Source organism: Perissodus microlepis, chromosome 23 (genome assembly GCF_051167445.1).
Source record: "Perissodus microlepis isolate ML-2025 ecotype Zambia chromosome 23, ASM5116744v1, whole genome shotgun sequence".
Classification (NCBI taxonomy): Eukaryota; Metazoa; Chordata; class Actinopteri; order Cichliformes; family Cichlidae; genus Perissodus; species Perissodus microlepis.
Window position 1 is genome coordinate 34,683,653 of NC_140482.1, and position 15,607 is coordinate 34,699,259.

A 15,607-nucleotide genomic window follows, 5' to 3' on the forward strand; every position below is an offset into this window, starting at 1 on the left:
GAGAGCTCTCATTCTTGTCAAGAAACTAAAGTAAGTTATTTCACAAAGTAATTACATTTTCCTATGACTCTATAGTAACTACTTTATATTAAATGTCATATACTTTATACTGCGGCTAAAATGTTTGAAAAAGCATGTACAATGGATAAAAGATTGCAACATTCCAATCCATTTCAACCATATTATCTCACTATTCTGACGAACTTCATCTCCAAGGTTTTCTACATCATGGCTGTATGATTGGTTAAATTATTGATGTAAGATTTGAGAGAATCACTCAAGAAATAAACCTCAGAGGGTAGAAGGAGGAGAAGTAGACAAGGACACAGAAGTATTGTTAAATGAAACTTCAGCAAAAGCTTAAGTTCCAAGAATATTTCTTTTACTTTCAATCGACTGACCTTAAAGCTCCTGGCCTATAATTCTCTGACAAACTGCCCAATGAGAATGAAGGACAACAGCAGTGAAGCCGCCACTCTAGAATGTCACTGTCTATACCAAAAGGACAAAGCTTTCAGATGCACTGAGAGGGCCTTTGGAGTTACATAAGCTCCAAGACGAGTGTGACGAGGCTCTCGCAGTGAAGTCCCCTGTGCCTGCATGCTTGCATGACGCAAAAGGGAGAGCAACAAAAGCAGGAGAGGTCAGAGGTCCTCTGGTAAATCTGTGCTTGCGCTACAAATAGGGCTGGGTATGGTCACTGATTTCTAGAATCGATTCGATTCCGATTCACAAGGTCCTGAATCGATTCGATTCGATTCAATTCTATTTGAATCTGGGAAATTTTGCCTCAGACAGTCAGAAATATTATAATTCAGATCAGTACATTTACATATTTTTGTATCTATAAAAAGGAAGCTGACACTTTCCAGACTTTATCAAAGGTGTAAGCATCACAGCAGATGCCTTTGTGTCAGAGTAGCTGAAGATAAAACACAGAAAAACATGAAGGTGATTTTCCTGGCCTGGGATTTTATAAAAATATTCTGCAGTACATCAAAAACGAAAGAAAACCATTAATCAACTTATGAACATTACCTCTGAAGTTACAGAGGTTTTCTTAGAGACACAGCTAAGCGTTCTGCATTTTGTATAATTTTAAAAAGTTTAAATTTGTTCAGAAGCCTATTGAACGGCAGAAATTAGGTTTTCTTTTCGGAAGTAAGTAAAAGGAAAAAAAAAACAGCGGCCGACAGCGCTGTAAACAATGGTAGACTTGTGTGTAACAAGCAAGCGAATAATGCAGAAAACAGATTTCGGGGATAGACGGGAAACTGTTCTTGAAGTACACTGAGAAAGAGAGCTGTGCATGAAGTGTGATTTTATTGTGGTGGAAGCAAAACAGCAAAAGTAAGAGGGAATTCATGACGATGTTTATGTGAAGCTTAGTTTGGATCTTCTTTTGCTGCTGGTTCGGTCAATATTGTTTGGAGAGAGATAAAACTAACAGCTTTAGAATCAGCGCAAAAAGGGCGTAAACACAAAGCGCGGACCCGCCGAAACATCAGAATCAACGAGCTGTCGGCTTTCAGCCCCGACCGTGTTCGTGCCGTCGGGTGAGAAAGGCGACATCTCACTGATTCTGATCCGCGGGTCCGTGCTTTGTGTTTACGTCTTTGTGCAGAAGCCGTGTACCTGCTCTCATTTACTGTTTTAAATGTTTGGTGGTTGTTGAAATTTTGTGACGTTTCACATGAGATTCTGGAATTTTGGGCAAAATACATTTATATAAAAAAATCGATTCAGGATTTTAATGAATCGATATCACGTTATCCAAGCAAGAATCGATTTTAATCGATGAATCGATTATTAAAACCCACCCCTAGCTACAACCACAGCAAGAGTGAAAATTACATGGAGTAGTTAAATAAAGCACAAAGTAAAAAGTTACATGTACAGCGCAGTGAAAAAGTGTTTGCACCATCCTGATTTCTAAAAGGTATTTGTAATATTTACGTTCATGATCATCAAGCAAATTTTAATATTAGACAAAGTTAACAAGAGTTAACATGAAACCCAGTTTTTAATTAATTATTTCATTTTTTAAGGTGGAAAAAAAGCTTTCCAAACCTACCTTGGCTTATGTGAAAAAGTAAAATGTCCCCCTTATTAAATCATGAATTAAGTGTGATTCACCACAGTTTTCAGAAAGCTGAGTTCAATTACACAGGCCAAAGCCGGGCCTCATTAATTCCTGGCCTGTTGAATCAAGAAATCGCTTAAATGGAAAGTATCTGACAAACTGAAGTAGGCTAAAAGATCTCAAAAAGCAATACATCACACCTTGATCTACAGAAACAGTTCAGAAACAATGTCACTGATATCTATCAGGCTGGAAACGATTAGAAAGTAAACTAGTGAGCTACGGTGAGAGCCATTATCCACAAATGGAGAAAACTTGGAACAGTGGTGAATCTTCCCAGGAGTGGCCGGCCTACCAGAATTACTTCAAGAGCGCATTAATGGATCATCCAGGAGGTCAAAAAACAATCCAGAATATCATCTATAGAACTGCAGGTGTCAGTCAGAGTAACAACAACATGAAATAGACTGGGCAAAAAAATTCTATCCATGGGAGAGTTCCAAGGAGAAAACCACTGCTGACCAAAGGCTCATCCCACATGTGTCTAAAAACATCTTGATGATCCCAGAGACTGACAAGACACAAGTGGAACTTGTTAAAGCTGGTGGGTGAAAAACTAACAGTCCAGGGCTGCTTTGCTGCTTCAGGACTTGGAAAACTTGCCATAATTGATGGAACCATGAATTCTGATCTCTACCAGAAAATCCTAAAGGACAATGTCTGGCCATCAGTATATACCCTGATGCTCAAGAGCACTTGGATTAAGCAGCACAGCAATGATCCAAAACACACAAGCAGGCCCATCTCTGGCTCAAAAAACAAACAAACACAAAATGACGATTCTGGAGAGGCTTAATCAAAGTCCAGACTTAAATCTGATTGAAATGCTTTGACATGACCTTAAACAAGCTGTTCATGCTGGAAAACGCTCCTAATTAAAACAATTCTGCAAAAAAGAATGGGCCAAAAATCCTCCACAGCAAAGTGAAAGACTCATTACCACTAACACAAATACTTGACTGCAGTTCTTCCTGCCAAGGATGGCACAACCAATTATTAGGTTTAGAGCACAATTATATTTTCACATCAGGCCAGGTAGGTTTGGATATCTTTTATCCCTTAATAAATGAAATCATCATTTAAAAACTGCATTCTGTATTAACTTGGGATATGTTGAAGCTGTGGTAGTGTTCATACTTGATACGGGTAAAGCAAACCACCCTGTAACATGTGTTTTGAGGCTGGCAGTCAGAGTTTGTGTGCCTCCAACCTGGTGAACTCCATCGCTGGCAGTGTAGATGGAGCGTAGCTGCTTGAGGTGGTTTCTGGTGCTGCTCAAACCTCGGAGGGTCTTGAACATCTTCTCCACTGCAGAATGAACTCGCTCTGCGGTCAGCTCCTCAGGATTTGTACAACCTAATAAAAAACAAGCACACAGTCTCATTAACAGAACATTAAAAACCACAGATTCATCTAAAAGTAGACACATTACATTTTGCTTCAAAACTGGCCAGAGAGGAAAGCTAAATAGGCAAAAACAACCCATTTGATTCTGCAAAAACAATTGGCCATAAGATGTGGCATGTTCATTTTTGTGGGTAATTTTCTCAGCTGGGTGTGTACTGAAACCAATTATCAAGGTAAACGCAAGGGAGCGAGAGGACAAGAGCTCCTTTATTCCAGCGGAAAGCACTGCAGCCTAATCAAAATCTAATGTTCCCTTCTTTCTAAAGAAGTGCCTAGGGAAGAAAAGACTTGCTGTGAAATAAACCCGAAATGACAGCGTTTAAGAAGAAAGAGAAATGGCAGTGAGAAAAGGAGAGTGGGGATTAAAAATATCAAAGACAAGTAAACCAAGTGAGAAGATAGTGAAGAAGGCTAAACGATGGCGCCCAAGGCGTCCGTTTAGAGCGCTTCTGGCAAAGTGGGTTGCGTGGCACCTGCAGTTCCACAGCACGCAGCTCGGGGATTTGCCTGCCTTTAATTAACAAGGAGGTCAGCTGTGTTACAGAACACAGACCTGAAAACTGAATCAGCACTACAGACTCTGAGAGGCTCGTAACAAAAAGAACAATGATGACTCCACCATTTGTACAAGTAGTTCACACATAAAAGTGCTTTTCACGCAGCGGCGTGACTCCAACATTAAGCTACAGTTTCCTTACAGTCAGGAACTGGCTCATGTTCTGCTTGGACATGTTGGTCCACACAGTGATAAAAATGCACAACCTATATCATATAAACCTGACGTACATTTTAACCGGAATTACAACAAGATCTTATTGCACGTATTGAAGCACGTATTGAAGCACATATTAATGCCGTGAACGTCACTTCACTCTTGTTTTATCTGCTTCATTACTGAAGTAATGAGCAGTTGCACTCACAGTGAAAGCCAGAGAAAGGACAAACTAGTGCTACCACAAATTACACCAAAGTGCAGTAAAGACTAATTGAACTCAACTGAAATGAGTGCAAATAAGATAAACACATTTTTGTATTTTTCGTTTTGTTCATCTCAGTTCTGTTCTGTTTTGTTATTATCTACTATATAACCAATAAATGCCAAATCATTACATTTATATACTCATAATATGTATTTATAAGTTACACTTTGTTTCACAGTGTTAGGAAAGCAAAGTTTAAACTGAGTTTAGTAGGAAAAATGTGTATTCCCCAATCCCAGCTGCTTAGCCTTTAAAAATGTTGATTTCAATTATTAAACTGTTGCTGGAAGTCACAAGAAGGTTGCCAGCCAGGTTACAGGCTTGTGTCACTGGGGACATAGTCCATGCCTCTCACCCTATTCACAGCTAGGATAGACTCTAGCATCCCTCTAACACTCCTGAATAGGATAAGTAGTTCAGAAACTGGAATGATGAATCGGTGAATCCTAAAAACAACAATAACGCAACAAGACTAGTCTACAGTTATTCTGTTGGCTCGGTAACACTTAGCCACAATAAGGGCCAAGTCATAGTTTCTGCATGCAAATGTGCATTTCATAAATATTTTATCTGCTTAAGTATGTTCGGGTTCATGTAGCGCCCCAGATTTAATACTGCATGGACTGTCAAATAACAAACAGACAGCTTCCATTCCTGCAGGTACGAGGTTTTCATCATGTTTTCTAGCCCACACTCGTGGTCTATGGCAGCATATGCATACCTCTGACTTCATATATTTACCACACTTACATCCTGAAGTATGACAAATGTTTACATGATTTCATAATAACAATGGAAACATTCTGATGTTTAGCAGGTATGACCCACAAGAGCAATGCTGCTGCACAGTAAAAAAATCCCATCCATCGATCCATTCATCAGTAAAACCGGCTTGTTTTTTTAATCCCACAGTGATAGGATGATTCTTCTGGTGTATATTGTAGTCACCTGGCAAAACGTCAACATTTACACCCTTTTAACTCCATTTTTGGTATCTCCCAACTCCTGCGGGACATAAGTGTGTGTCTGCCGTTTTGGTTCTAGACATGAAGTCTACAATGAAATGAAACAAATGAAAACAGATGTCTGCTACAGACAAAAATATTGTTCCGAGCCATGTGAGTGCATCAAAACAGTTAAGTTGCACAGTGAATACAAAACACTGAGCTGAAATTAGAAGGGTTTATAAAGCTGAGAGATGAGGGAGTTTCAGGCAATTCTTTGTGGACCCTTCACTACAGAGCCTGTCACGTTGTTCTGACACGGGCATTGCCAAATGATGCACAGTTATTACAAAGATATTAATCGTGGCTGCTTTAACAGAACGGTTTACACCCAACTCTTGTTTAAATAATTTTTCTCTGGCCTAAAGTAGTATTTATTCATCGAGAGTTGTGCAGTTTTAGAGACATGAGTAATAGAAACAGGTGTTTTCGCTTGAACTAACGTAGCATCTGTTTGTTCTTTCACTCGTGTTTCCCGGCACACTTTACAGATATCCACTAATCGCGTTACACGCAGGCAAAAGCGGACAGCTTTAAGGATACACTCACTGAATGAGTGTGTGCATGTGACCGTGCACAGTGGACAGATTGTGGGATACAGCTTTATCAAGAACCACTCATCCAAAAAGATGAGTAAGTGATTTTAGCCATCTTTCACAGCAAATGCAAAAACAATAAAAACAAATAAATTTAAAAAAAATAAATAAACAAAAAAATCCTGACCAGCTATCTTTTGAGCTAGATTGAGTTCTGGGCCATCAGAATGATTAAATCTTTGCAAATGTTAGAAGTTTTTTGGCCTGTTTTCATTTTTTTTAATCCACATCCTGTTTTGGGGTTGAATTAGGTTTAAATTGCACATTAATTTGTTAAGGATAAACCTTACGGGTAAGAGGTTCAGGAATGTCAATGAATGCCTTCACAAAGATAACCAAACAAACTCACAGGGAGGCCCAAACAGCAATCACTGTAGGAAACCAAAGACCACAAGAATCCTGGGAATTGAGAGCAATTTTAGCCAAAATACACGAACCACGCATCCCAACTCGGGTCCGTAACAATAAACCCACCAAGTGTGAATTGTTCAGATGAGCAGCTGTCAATATAAAAAATAAAAACAGTTGCATAATATATACATTTGATTTTGTGGACATCACTTTAAAGCAAAAATTATATTGTTGAATGCAGAAGATACTAAAAAACAAGATATCTCTATTTCTCTGAAACACGCACTACTGCTCTCAGCTAAACCCAACATCGGTCTAATTAAGCAGACTCAAAGGGCCGTGCATGACTTCTACCACCACAGGGTTACCATTGAATCCTGGAAACTCTCTTAAAGCTCTTACCTAAATATTACATAACAAACCATGAGCTCATGTCTTACACAGACCTACTTCTGGAATGAAAGCAAAGCCAGATGTATACATTGTGTGTTAGGAACGTGAGTTTTGAAGATAAAATCTAACATTCGCAGAACATGTGGTAAAAATCGCCCTTTATGCACAGCAAGCTAAATTGATGGAGTGCAAGAGCACCTACGCCACCTCAAACTCTTATATCTTCAGGAGGATTTTCACAACACTAAAAACAGACCTGCAGAAATAGTTTTCTTTATGGTATTTGGCATGCTACATACGTAGAGCTATACATCACTTTCACCAGTTAGAGTGAACAGCTTGACTTTTTCAGCATGCTAGCTTTGGTTTTTTGATCTCTGTTAGTTCCTTTCCCCGTCCCATATAGATGATATCAAATTAAGCAAAGCGTGTCTTTGTTTTGATTTGCTGTCTTCAGGAATGTAAAAGTGTCTGGTCCACTGAATTTGCTCTCCCGCGTTGCCCAGGCTGAGCGGTAAACTCCTACAAAAAAACAGCGGGTCTATTCAATTGAGCTGAGCGTGAAGCCTCAGACAGATGTGGGTCTTATCTTTCCAGACACCCGCAGAGGGGGAAAGCGTCCTAAAAAACACCCTACTACAAATGTTAGTCACTGAGCATTTCTACAGTGAGAAGCAAAAGAAAAGGGGAATCGGGCAAACACGCAGTAAATTTTACTGATTTACTGAAAGCAATCAACTAAAATACTGTCTGTGCATAGTGGGTGTGTTAGTGGTGGCAGTCCACTCCAATATGAGGGTAAAGTAGAGGGAGATGTGTAAATCTCTTTGAGTGCTTGCGTGTCTGCCATGAGGGAGCTGGTCGACTTGTTGCCAGGGCATACAGTACACGCCCAGAGAAGGAGTTGGATGCAGGTCCCACCCTGAGCAAACTGTGCTTTGGATGTTGATCTGCAGACACCGAGCAGGAGCAGGACCAGGTGCTGACCCGGGAACATCCAGTTTGGCGGCGAGGCTGAACACCTGCGTCTGAATTCATCTCACGCGGCACAGTCACGCCACCCACCATATCGGCAGCACATGTGTCTCACATGCAAATATGCAAGCTGAATTATCTTTATCCCCCCTATTTCTTTCTCTTTTTTTTAATTAAGTGAACAACATCTGACTGCATTATGGCATTTTGCTTTTGTGGATATATATTTTTAGCTTTTGTGAATATAAGGCATGTGATGGGAAACGATGATGGAAAATAAATGAGAGCTGTCATATGAACAGCTCTGCCATTTCCATGTATGCATTTATATCCAGAAACAACCCAGCTTAACAGACACCAACTTGTTTAGTAGATAAGAAAATATTATTCAAGTCTGACTCATCGCTACACTACACTGCTTAGAGACAAAGAGATTAGGTAAAGAGTCCAGTAAGAGTCCAGGCAGGAAACAGCTGACTGAGTGTTTCCTTAATTTGATCTAACAGAGCCGGAGGTGAGCAATAAATTACTAAGAGAGGTGCGAACATAACCTGTGACACTCACAAGGTGAAAAGAACCAACCAGAGTAGGATGTTAGGTAATGAGCAGAGCTGGAAGATGATGCTGAAGACTTAAGAAACATTAAAATATTCATTGTTGAAGTAAAACTACTATCAGGTTGAAAAGATGGGATTTGATGAGTTCTCATAAAAGTAGGTCAAGCTATTTTTTTGAATGTGTAACGCATTGATTCACATAAAAGCTTGGATGATTCAGATGACAAGCTTTTATACCACAGCTGTATGGGATTGTACATAAAGAAAAGACAGACCTTCTTTTTACCACTTTATACGACAACCTCAGAGGCTGAAAACCAAAGAAACAGGCTAAGTGCCAACGACTGAAGTTTCCTCAGTGGGTACTTATGTCCCTTTTACGGAGCCCCGCAGGGGACATGGGAGAAAAAAAAATTAAGACGGACTTTTGCGAGATCTCGCAAAACTAACTCGGGATCTCGCAAAAGTTTTGCGAGATCTCGCAAAACAAACTCGGGATCTCGCAAAACTTTTGCGAGCTCTCGCAAAACAAACTCGGGATCTCGCAAAAGTTTTAGCCGCATTCTTCCCGTTAGCTTCGAGCTAACGGGAGGTCTCGACATCCTGTTAGCTTCGAGCTAATGGGAGGTCGAGACCTACTACAGCCGGGAGGAACACCGCTTTCCCGGCACATCGTGCCTCGACCTCCCGGTCGGCTTCGAGCCGGCGTCCGAAGAATGCGGCTAAAACTTTTGCGAGATCTCGCAAAAGTTTTGCGAGATCCCGAGTTTGTTTTGCGAGATCTCGCAAAAGTTTTGCGAGATCCCGAGTTTGTTTTGCGAGATCTCGCAAAACTTTTGCGAGATCCCGAGTTTGTTTTGCGAGAGCTCGCAAAAGTTTTGCGAGATCCCGAGTTTGTTTTGCGAGAGCTCGCAAAAGTTTTGCGAGATCCCGAGTTAGTTTTGCGAGATCTCGCAAAAGTCCGTCTTAATTTTTTTTTTCTCCTATGTCCCCTGCGGGGCTCCGTACCCTTTAGATTCCTGTGTGTCAAAGCCCAACTTTAGTGCACAAAGAAACATGTTTGCAAACTGTTATGAAAAAAAACACTGTTTTGTCTCAATAGCTAATCTCTTCGTCATTATAACTGTACAGGAAATTGATTTTATAGGATATCTCAGTCGTTTAAATGTTATTAAAGTTGTCTATTATTGCATGGTGACACAAAGGGCTGTAGCTGTTGTTGTTTGATGTGTGAATTGGTATTTTCTTTACATGTTTCTTAGCACTAATTATCAGATGAGTAGATTTGTTTTTACAGATTCATCTTGGGCTAACAACGTTAGCAAGAGTTAGCTGATAATTAAACACTCGCCTAGCCAAAATAAAGAGGGGGAGTGGTGACATATGCGTATTATACAGTTAAGATCACACATTTACATGAACTCATCATGGCTGTACAGTACATTGTACATCTTTAATGACTTTAAACAACAAGAATTGGGTGCACAAGTTTGAAATGATTATATAATTTCAAATTTGTGAACCCAATTACAGATTAAAGATGTAAGCTGTACAGTTCTGGAAAAAGAACAAAAAAAAATCATTAAAAGTACCACGATAATTCATGTCCACGATAAGTGCATATAAACCTCTGACCACAACTGTATTTAGTAGAGACTGCGATTACATAATCTCATAAAAAGAAAAAGAAACTTTTAATTTAATAAAATAAAAAAGAAAAGAAGTTTTTGCCCTATAAGCACAAACTAAGCCACTTTTCACATTCATACATCACGTATTCTGTAAAAACACGCCTTTTTATCGCTAAGTAATAGTCTATATATACACATATTTCAGATCACCCATTACTGAAACAGGAGGTGTATTTGCTGGGGACTATTTTCAGCCATGATTTACCCTCTACTGAGTTATTATGGCAACAAGATAGTGTATGCAGGATTGAGTCAAAATACAGGAGAGTGCCAATTCTCATGCTAACAAAGAAACATGTCGCCTAGTGCAGGCATATTGGACATATCAGGCTTTGCTTATACAGGAAATAATTGTTACAAGGATCAGCGCATTAATTACCGAAGCCTTTTTGTGTGTTTTCTCCACATTATGAAAAATTCCAAATGTACAGTTACAACTGCGGTTCAAGAAAAATATTCTCTCGAGCATATAACAGAGCAGCTGCACCAACAAAGACTGAATGCACTGTGCACGTAAACAATCAAGTAAACAATCAAGTAAAAAAAAAAATCATCAAAGAAGAGGAAGTAAAAAATGTGGAAGCATTTGTGTTCATTACCATTGCCACACTATTCATCTCTCTCTGCTAAAGAACACAGGGAACATTAAATTAGAAAAACACAGTCTGTTTCCTCAACAACCCTCAAAACACTGAAACTGCACTGCAACAGCTCACTGTCTATGGCTGACCCCACAATCAAACTAATCACTCTGTACTTATCAGTGGAATGTAGACAACCCGACTACTTATAAATATCACAGCTTATTTTGAAACGTGATCAAAAATTCTATTCTGGTCTGAGAAAAGAATGAGAGTACACGATTTTTAAGCGAGGGGGAGAAGGATTCATGCTGCCGAGCACAACTTTCTAAAAAGAGTTTATATCAGACGTGGTAATCCCGTGTGGAATGCTGAGGAAGAAAATCTTTCCTGCAGAACGCCGGGATGAAAAAGGAGAGACGGAAGTAGTGGGCTTTTTGAGCTACATGCTTGTCGTGCCTCTTTTACCTTACATGATGATGCTTCCTGACGCTAAACGACGTAATGGAAAATTAAAAAAAAACAAAAAACACTGTATCCAGCTCGGTCAAGGTTAACCTCAGACAGATTTGCAGGTTAAAATTAACCATAAAATCTTTGATCACTGAGGTGGATCTTTTGATATACAGGGATTTGTGTACTTTCATATGCTAACACAATAATAAATATAGGAAAATCATAATGGACTTTTATGCAAATGAACAGCAAATCAAAGTTATGAGGAAGTTGAAGATGATGCAAGCATGTGCATGTTCATAAAATCTGATAAAAACAGCAAATTACATACACTGTTAAGAAGAATTTCAAACATTTATGAATTAATTTTCCAAAAGCTATTTCTCTATTTCCCCTGGAGGCCAACCAAAGTTTGGCCACAGCACCACTGACTAAAGACCAACACCAGTGGAAGGACATTAAGGGAGGGTAACTGCAGCATTTCTCAATGGGAGTTGTTCCCACACAGACAAACTTTTTAAACAATTTCATGTGAATATTTGCAATTTATTGAGTTTAAATTAATTAAAATTTAATAGGTTGATAAACTTTTGGGTTTTTTTTTCCACACAAAAAAAATGTAAAAAAAATACCAGCGGCTGCCAGCTCTACCCTTCACTCTACCAGTAGATGCACCAATTTGAAATCCCTAGGCGATCTTCTGAAAAGTTCACCTTTGGCCTTGACCTTGAGATCAGACTGAGAGTCGAACCCGACCACAATTTTTAGTTAATGCACCTATGATATGAATTTGAAAATCCGAAGTTACATCTTTCCCGAGTTACTGCGTTCACAAGATTTTCAGAAAACTTGATCTCTGGTCAGGGTCACTGGGCTTTGGAGTTGCCTGAGAAATGGTAGCCCACAAATCAATGGGGGGGGGGGGGGGGGGGGGGGGGGGGTTATGGAGGCTTTATCCACCAATTTTTCTTAACAGTTTAGCTTTTTCTTCACTTTACACTTTTAAATACCTGAATGATGTGTGTCGAACTAGTCAAAAGGACCACTATTTATTATCACTTAATGCAAAAATGGCAGATCTAAAAGGACATAAAAGAAACAAAATAGGATGTCCACCTTTAATCAGTGATAAACTAATTAAAGCTGAGAGCTGGATTGCTGTGTCAGCACCCAAGTTGGAAAAAGTTGGGCATATACTTGTGTGAATTCCACTGTGAGAACTTAATCCTTCTCAGAGTGGCCCACTTGACAAAAAACACAAGACCTGTTAATCTGAGCTGCTTCACTGACTCTTTAGGAAGTACAGAACAATGCTACACACCACACACACACACAACCCTTAGGCCATCAAGCACTCACTTTTAACTCCCACCTCCCTCACTGTTATAAGACCTTGCAAAGCACAACGCTTAGTGTGGATCTGAGTTTCTATATTTATTTCCTCTTCTTGTCATTTTCAAAAAGGACACACACCTCTGCTACAAGAGATAGTGCGAGGCAGCTAATGTGATTAATTACACGCTGGGGAAGGTGTGGTCTCCACTCTGCCACTTATGGAGAAAACTATCATGGTTAAGCAGCCCGCAGACAGCATAACTGTGGAGAGCAAAAGGATCTGCCTTAATAACACAGAGCACTTTCATGTCGGCTTGGTGGCTATGTTAGATGACAGGAATGTGGGATGCAGTGGCGTGGCAACCCTCAGATGTTATGCTGTTTGCTAACAGGTGTGATCAGTGAGCACGCAGGACTCACCCTCTGATGGAGAAAACACCCTGTCACCACTAAAGGAAGTTTCTGCCAGTATGCATGAGTATAAATAAATGACTAACAAGGATAAGGGTACATGTGTCTAATGCTATCTCTGAGCTGAATGTGAGGACACCAGTTTAAATCATAGGGTAATATACCAATCTGCTAATTCAGAGAATGGCAGGCCCTAATTTCCCCATCTAACTTGAGGTCTTTAAAAGCAGATCAGTTGGGTAGGCGCACAAACACACACGCACACACACACTTTCACTGTGTGAACAAAGCTGCACAAACACTACAGCTTTACCATACTTTGTGAATGGCACATTACGTCTTTTCATATTAAAGTCAGTACTCAAATTCTTTTCCTTTTTTATTTAAAACTCTTCGATTGTGCCAGACATCAGCTGACTCATGACTCCAGTGTTAAATAAGACATAAAAACTTCACTGTAAAAAAACAGTGTTGAAACTTCTCTTTGATATTGCTCCTTATGAGTTGTGCTTTAGCGTGCAGTCATGTGCTATTAGCTGAGATGTCAGGCATGCTAAATTTGTCTTTGATCCTTTGTAATTACAGTGCTGTGTGTTTGCAAGTGTGTTTGAATGGCGGAGTGTGTTATAATCACAGCGGTTACAGTGTTTCACGGTTTTGGGGTAGAAATCTTAGAAATCTGGAGGAGAGGTACACAGAAATTACACCAATTCCAGACAAAGTCAAAATTACAAGTCTGCACGCAATGCAACCTGAGTCCTCTCTTTAATATAGAGGGACGAGGGGGAGCAGGGGAAAGCAGTGTGTGTTGTATAAAGTGTTATGGTGAAGATGTTGAACAAACTCTCCATATCCAAATCAGCTTAACTGTGGCTGTCTGACTGAATGCATATGCAGCATGTTAGCTCTCCTGTCTCATGAATTTCTCAGTAGTTACATAACTGCATCTGAGCGAGACTTAAGCACATGCAAAATATTCTTCTCGGAAAGAATTATTACATGCACACAAGTCTGCTGAGTAGTTGTTGAATATTTCATGAGTTTTGTAATCGGATCGAATATGTATTATGCAGTCATTTGTGTCAAAACTACATTTATCATTGTTCACCGTAATCCAGTCCAAACAGGGCAAGTCAAATTTGTTAGATGTTACAGCAGGAAAATGTAAAAGCCCTGAGCTCCACATCTTTATTTTATAAAGTGCAGCAAAATGTAAAGAACAAGTTCTGTAATTAAATCCAAATCAATCGCAATCAGACTGGAGCGATTATACCAGTTTAATTCAATTCAATTCAATTTTATTTATATAGCGCCAAATCACAACAACAGTCGCCTTCAGGCGCTTTATATTGTAAGGTAGACCCTACAATAATACACACTGAGAAAAAACCCAACAATGATATGACCCCCTATGAGCAAGCACCTTGGTGACAGTGGGAAGGAAAAACTCCCTTTTAACAGGAAGAAACCTACGACAGAACCAGGCTCAGGCTAAAGACATGCTGTGGAAGAGAGCCAGAGATAAGTCTCGTCTAATTACCTGGTACAGTGGAACCCCGACTTACGAATACCCCGTTTCACGAAAAATTCAAGTTACGAAGGCACCGAACGGCAATATTTTTGAGTAACAAAATCCGCTGGCTCTGACTGGCTGAGCCTACAATGCCCACAATGCCTTCCGAATCATGTGACAACCCCTTGGCTTCCGTACTTGTGCTTTGCTGTTCCACTTGAACGACGTATTGTTGTTCTAGTTAGCAATTAGCCTATAGCCTATCGTTCAGCATGCCTCAGTCAAAACGCGCGATGGGTGATTCGACTTACGAAAGACCATCGGGAACGTATTAATTTCGTCGTGGTTCCACTGTATACGTTTTAATTTAATCTAATTTTCAATGTGCCATTAGCTTTGCCTTCATGGAATCAGCTTCCTGTGTGTGACAATGATGCTAGGAGAGCACTGGCATTGAAAAAATAGGATAAAACATGACCGAAAGCTGAATTATGAGAGTTTATTTTTAGTTATGCAAGATGGAATAGAATACCTTTAAAAGCTCATATCATATTCTTTCTGAATTTAGCCTATTCATTTTAAGTTTCACAAACTTTACCTTCATATTTTTGCACAACTTTAGAAAATTTCAGGAATGTAAACTTTTTGCTACTTTCTCCACTGGTTTTAACTAAAATTTTTACAACTATACATGGAACATGCACCATACTTGTAAAATGCAACCAGTAATGTACATCAAATCGTAACGGATACAATGCTGTGTAGTTAAGTAGCAGGCACTTGCAAACACGCTGGGAGCAAAGTTACTTACGGAATGCTATGAAAACTGTATTCACTCTCAATTTGGGTGTCTGAGTTCATAAAGTGTGTCAATAGGTGCTTGCTTATCTGGCCAGTTTGCAGGTTCAGTTTCTGCGGGTAAGTGGGAAGTTGACATAAGAAGCCCTTCAGAAATGTTTAAAAGGCTCCTTGCAATGAATAGGCACAGTATATCTCATAAAGGCTCAGGGTCTCTTTCATTTGTGCATTTGCGTGCACTAAAGCGTGTAAGTATGTGGGGTACCTGTGCATATGCAAGCATGCATGTGTGCATGAGAATGGCTTCTCTTGCCATTTGAAACAACTGAACTTTAATTAACAGTGAGCACGAGGGATTTGATTACAGGAGCCAAAGATACATCATCATGCAGCTGGCTGGCCATTAAAGCGTTATG

At 39.7% G+C, this 15,607-nt stretch overlaps 1 protein-coding gene across 1 annotated transcript in view; it reads right to left on the reverse strand.

Annotated features, from left to right (window-relative positions):
• The window catches only part of scfd2 (sec1 family domain containing 2), a 111,115-nt gene that overhangs the window by 24,638 nt on the left and 70,870 nt on the right, over positions 1–15,607 (reverse strand). Inside the window, exon 6 of the mRNA XM_084921487.1 lies at positions 3,354–3,499. Coding sequence (XP_084777613.1) covers positions 3,354–3,499 — 146 coding nt within the window. The remainder of the gene's footprint in view (positions 1–3,353; positions 3,500–15,607) is intronic.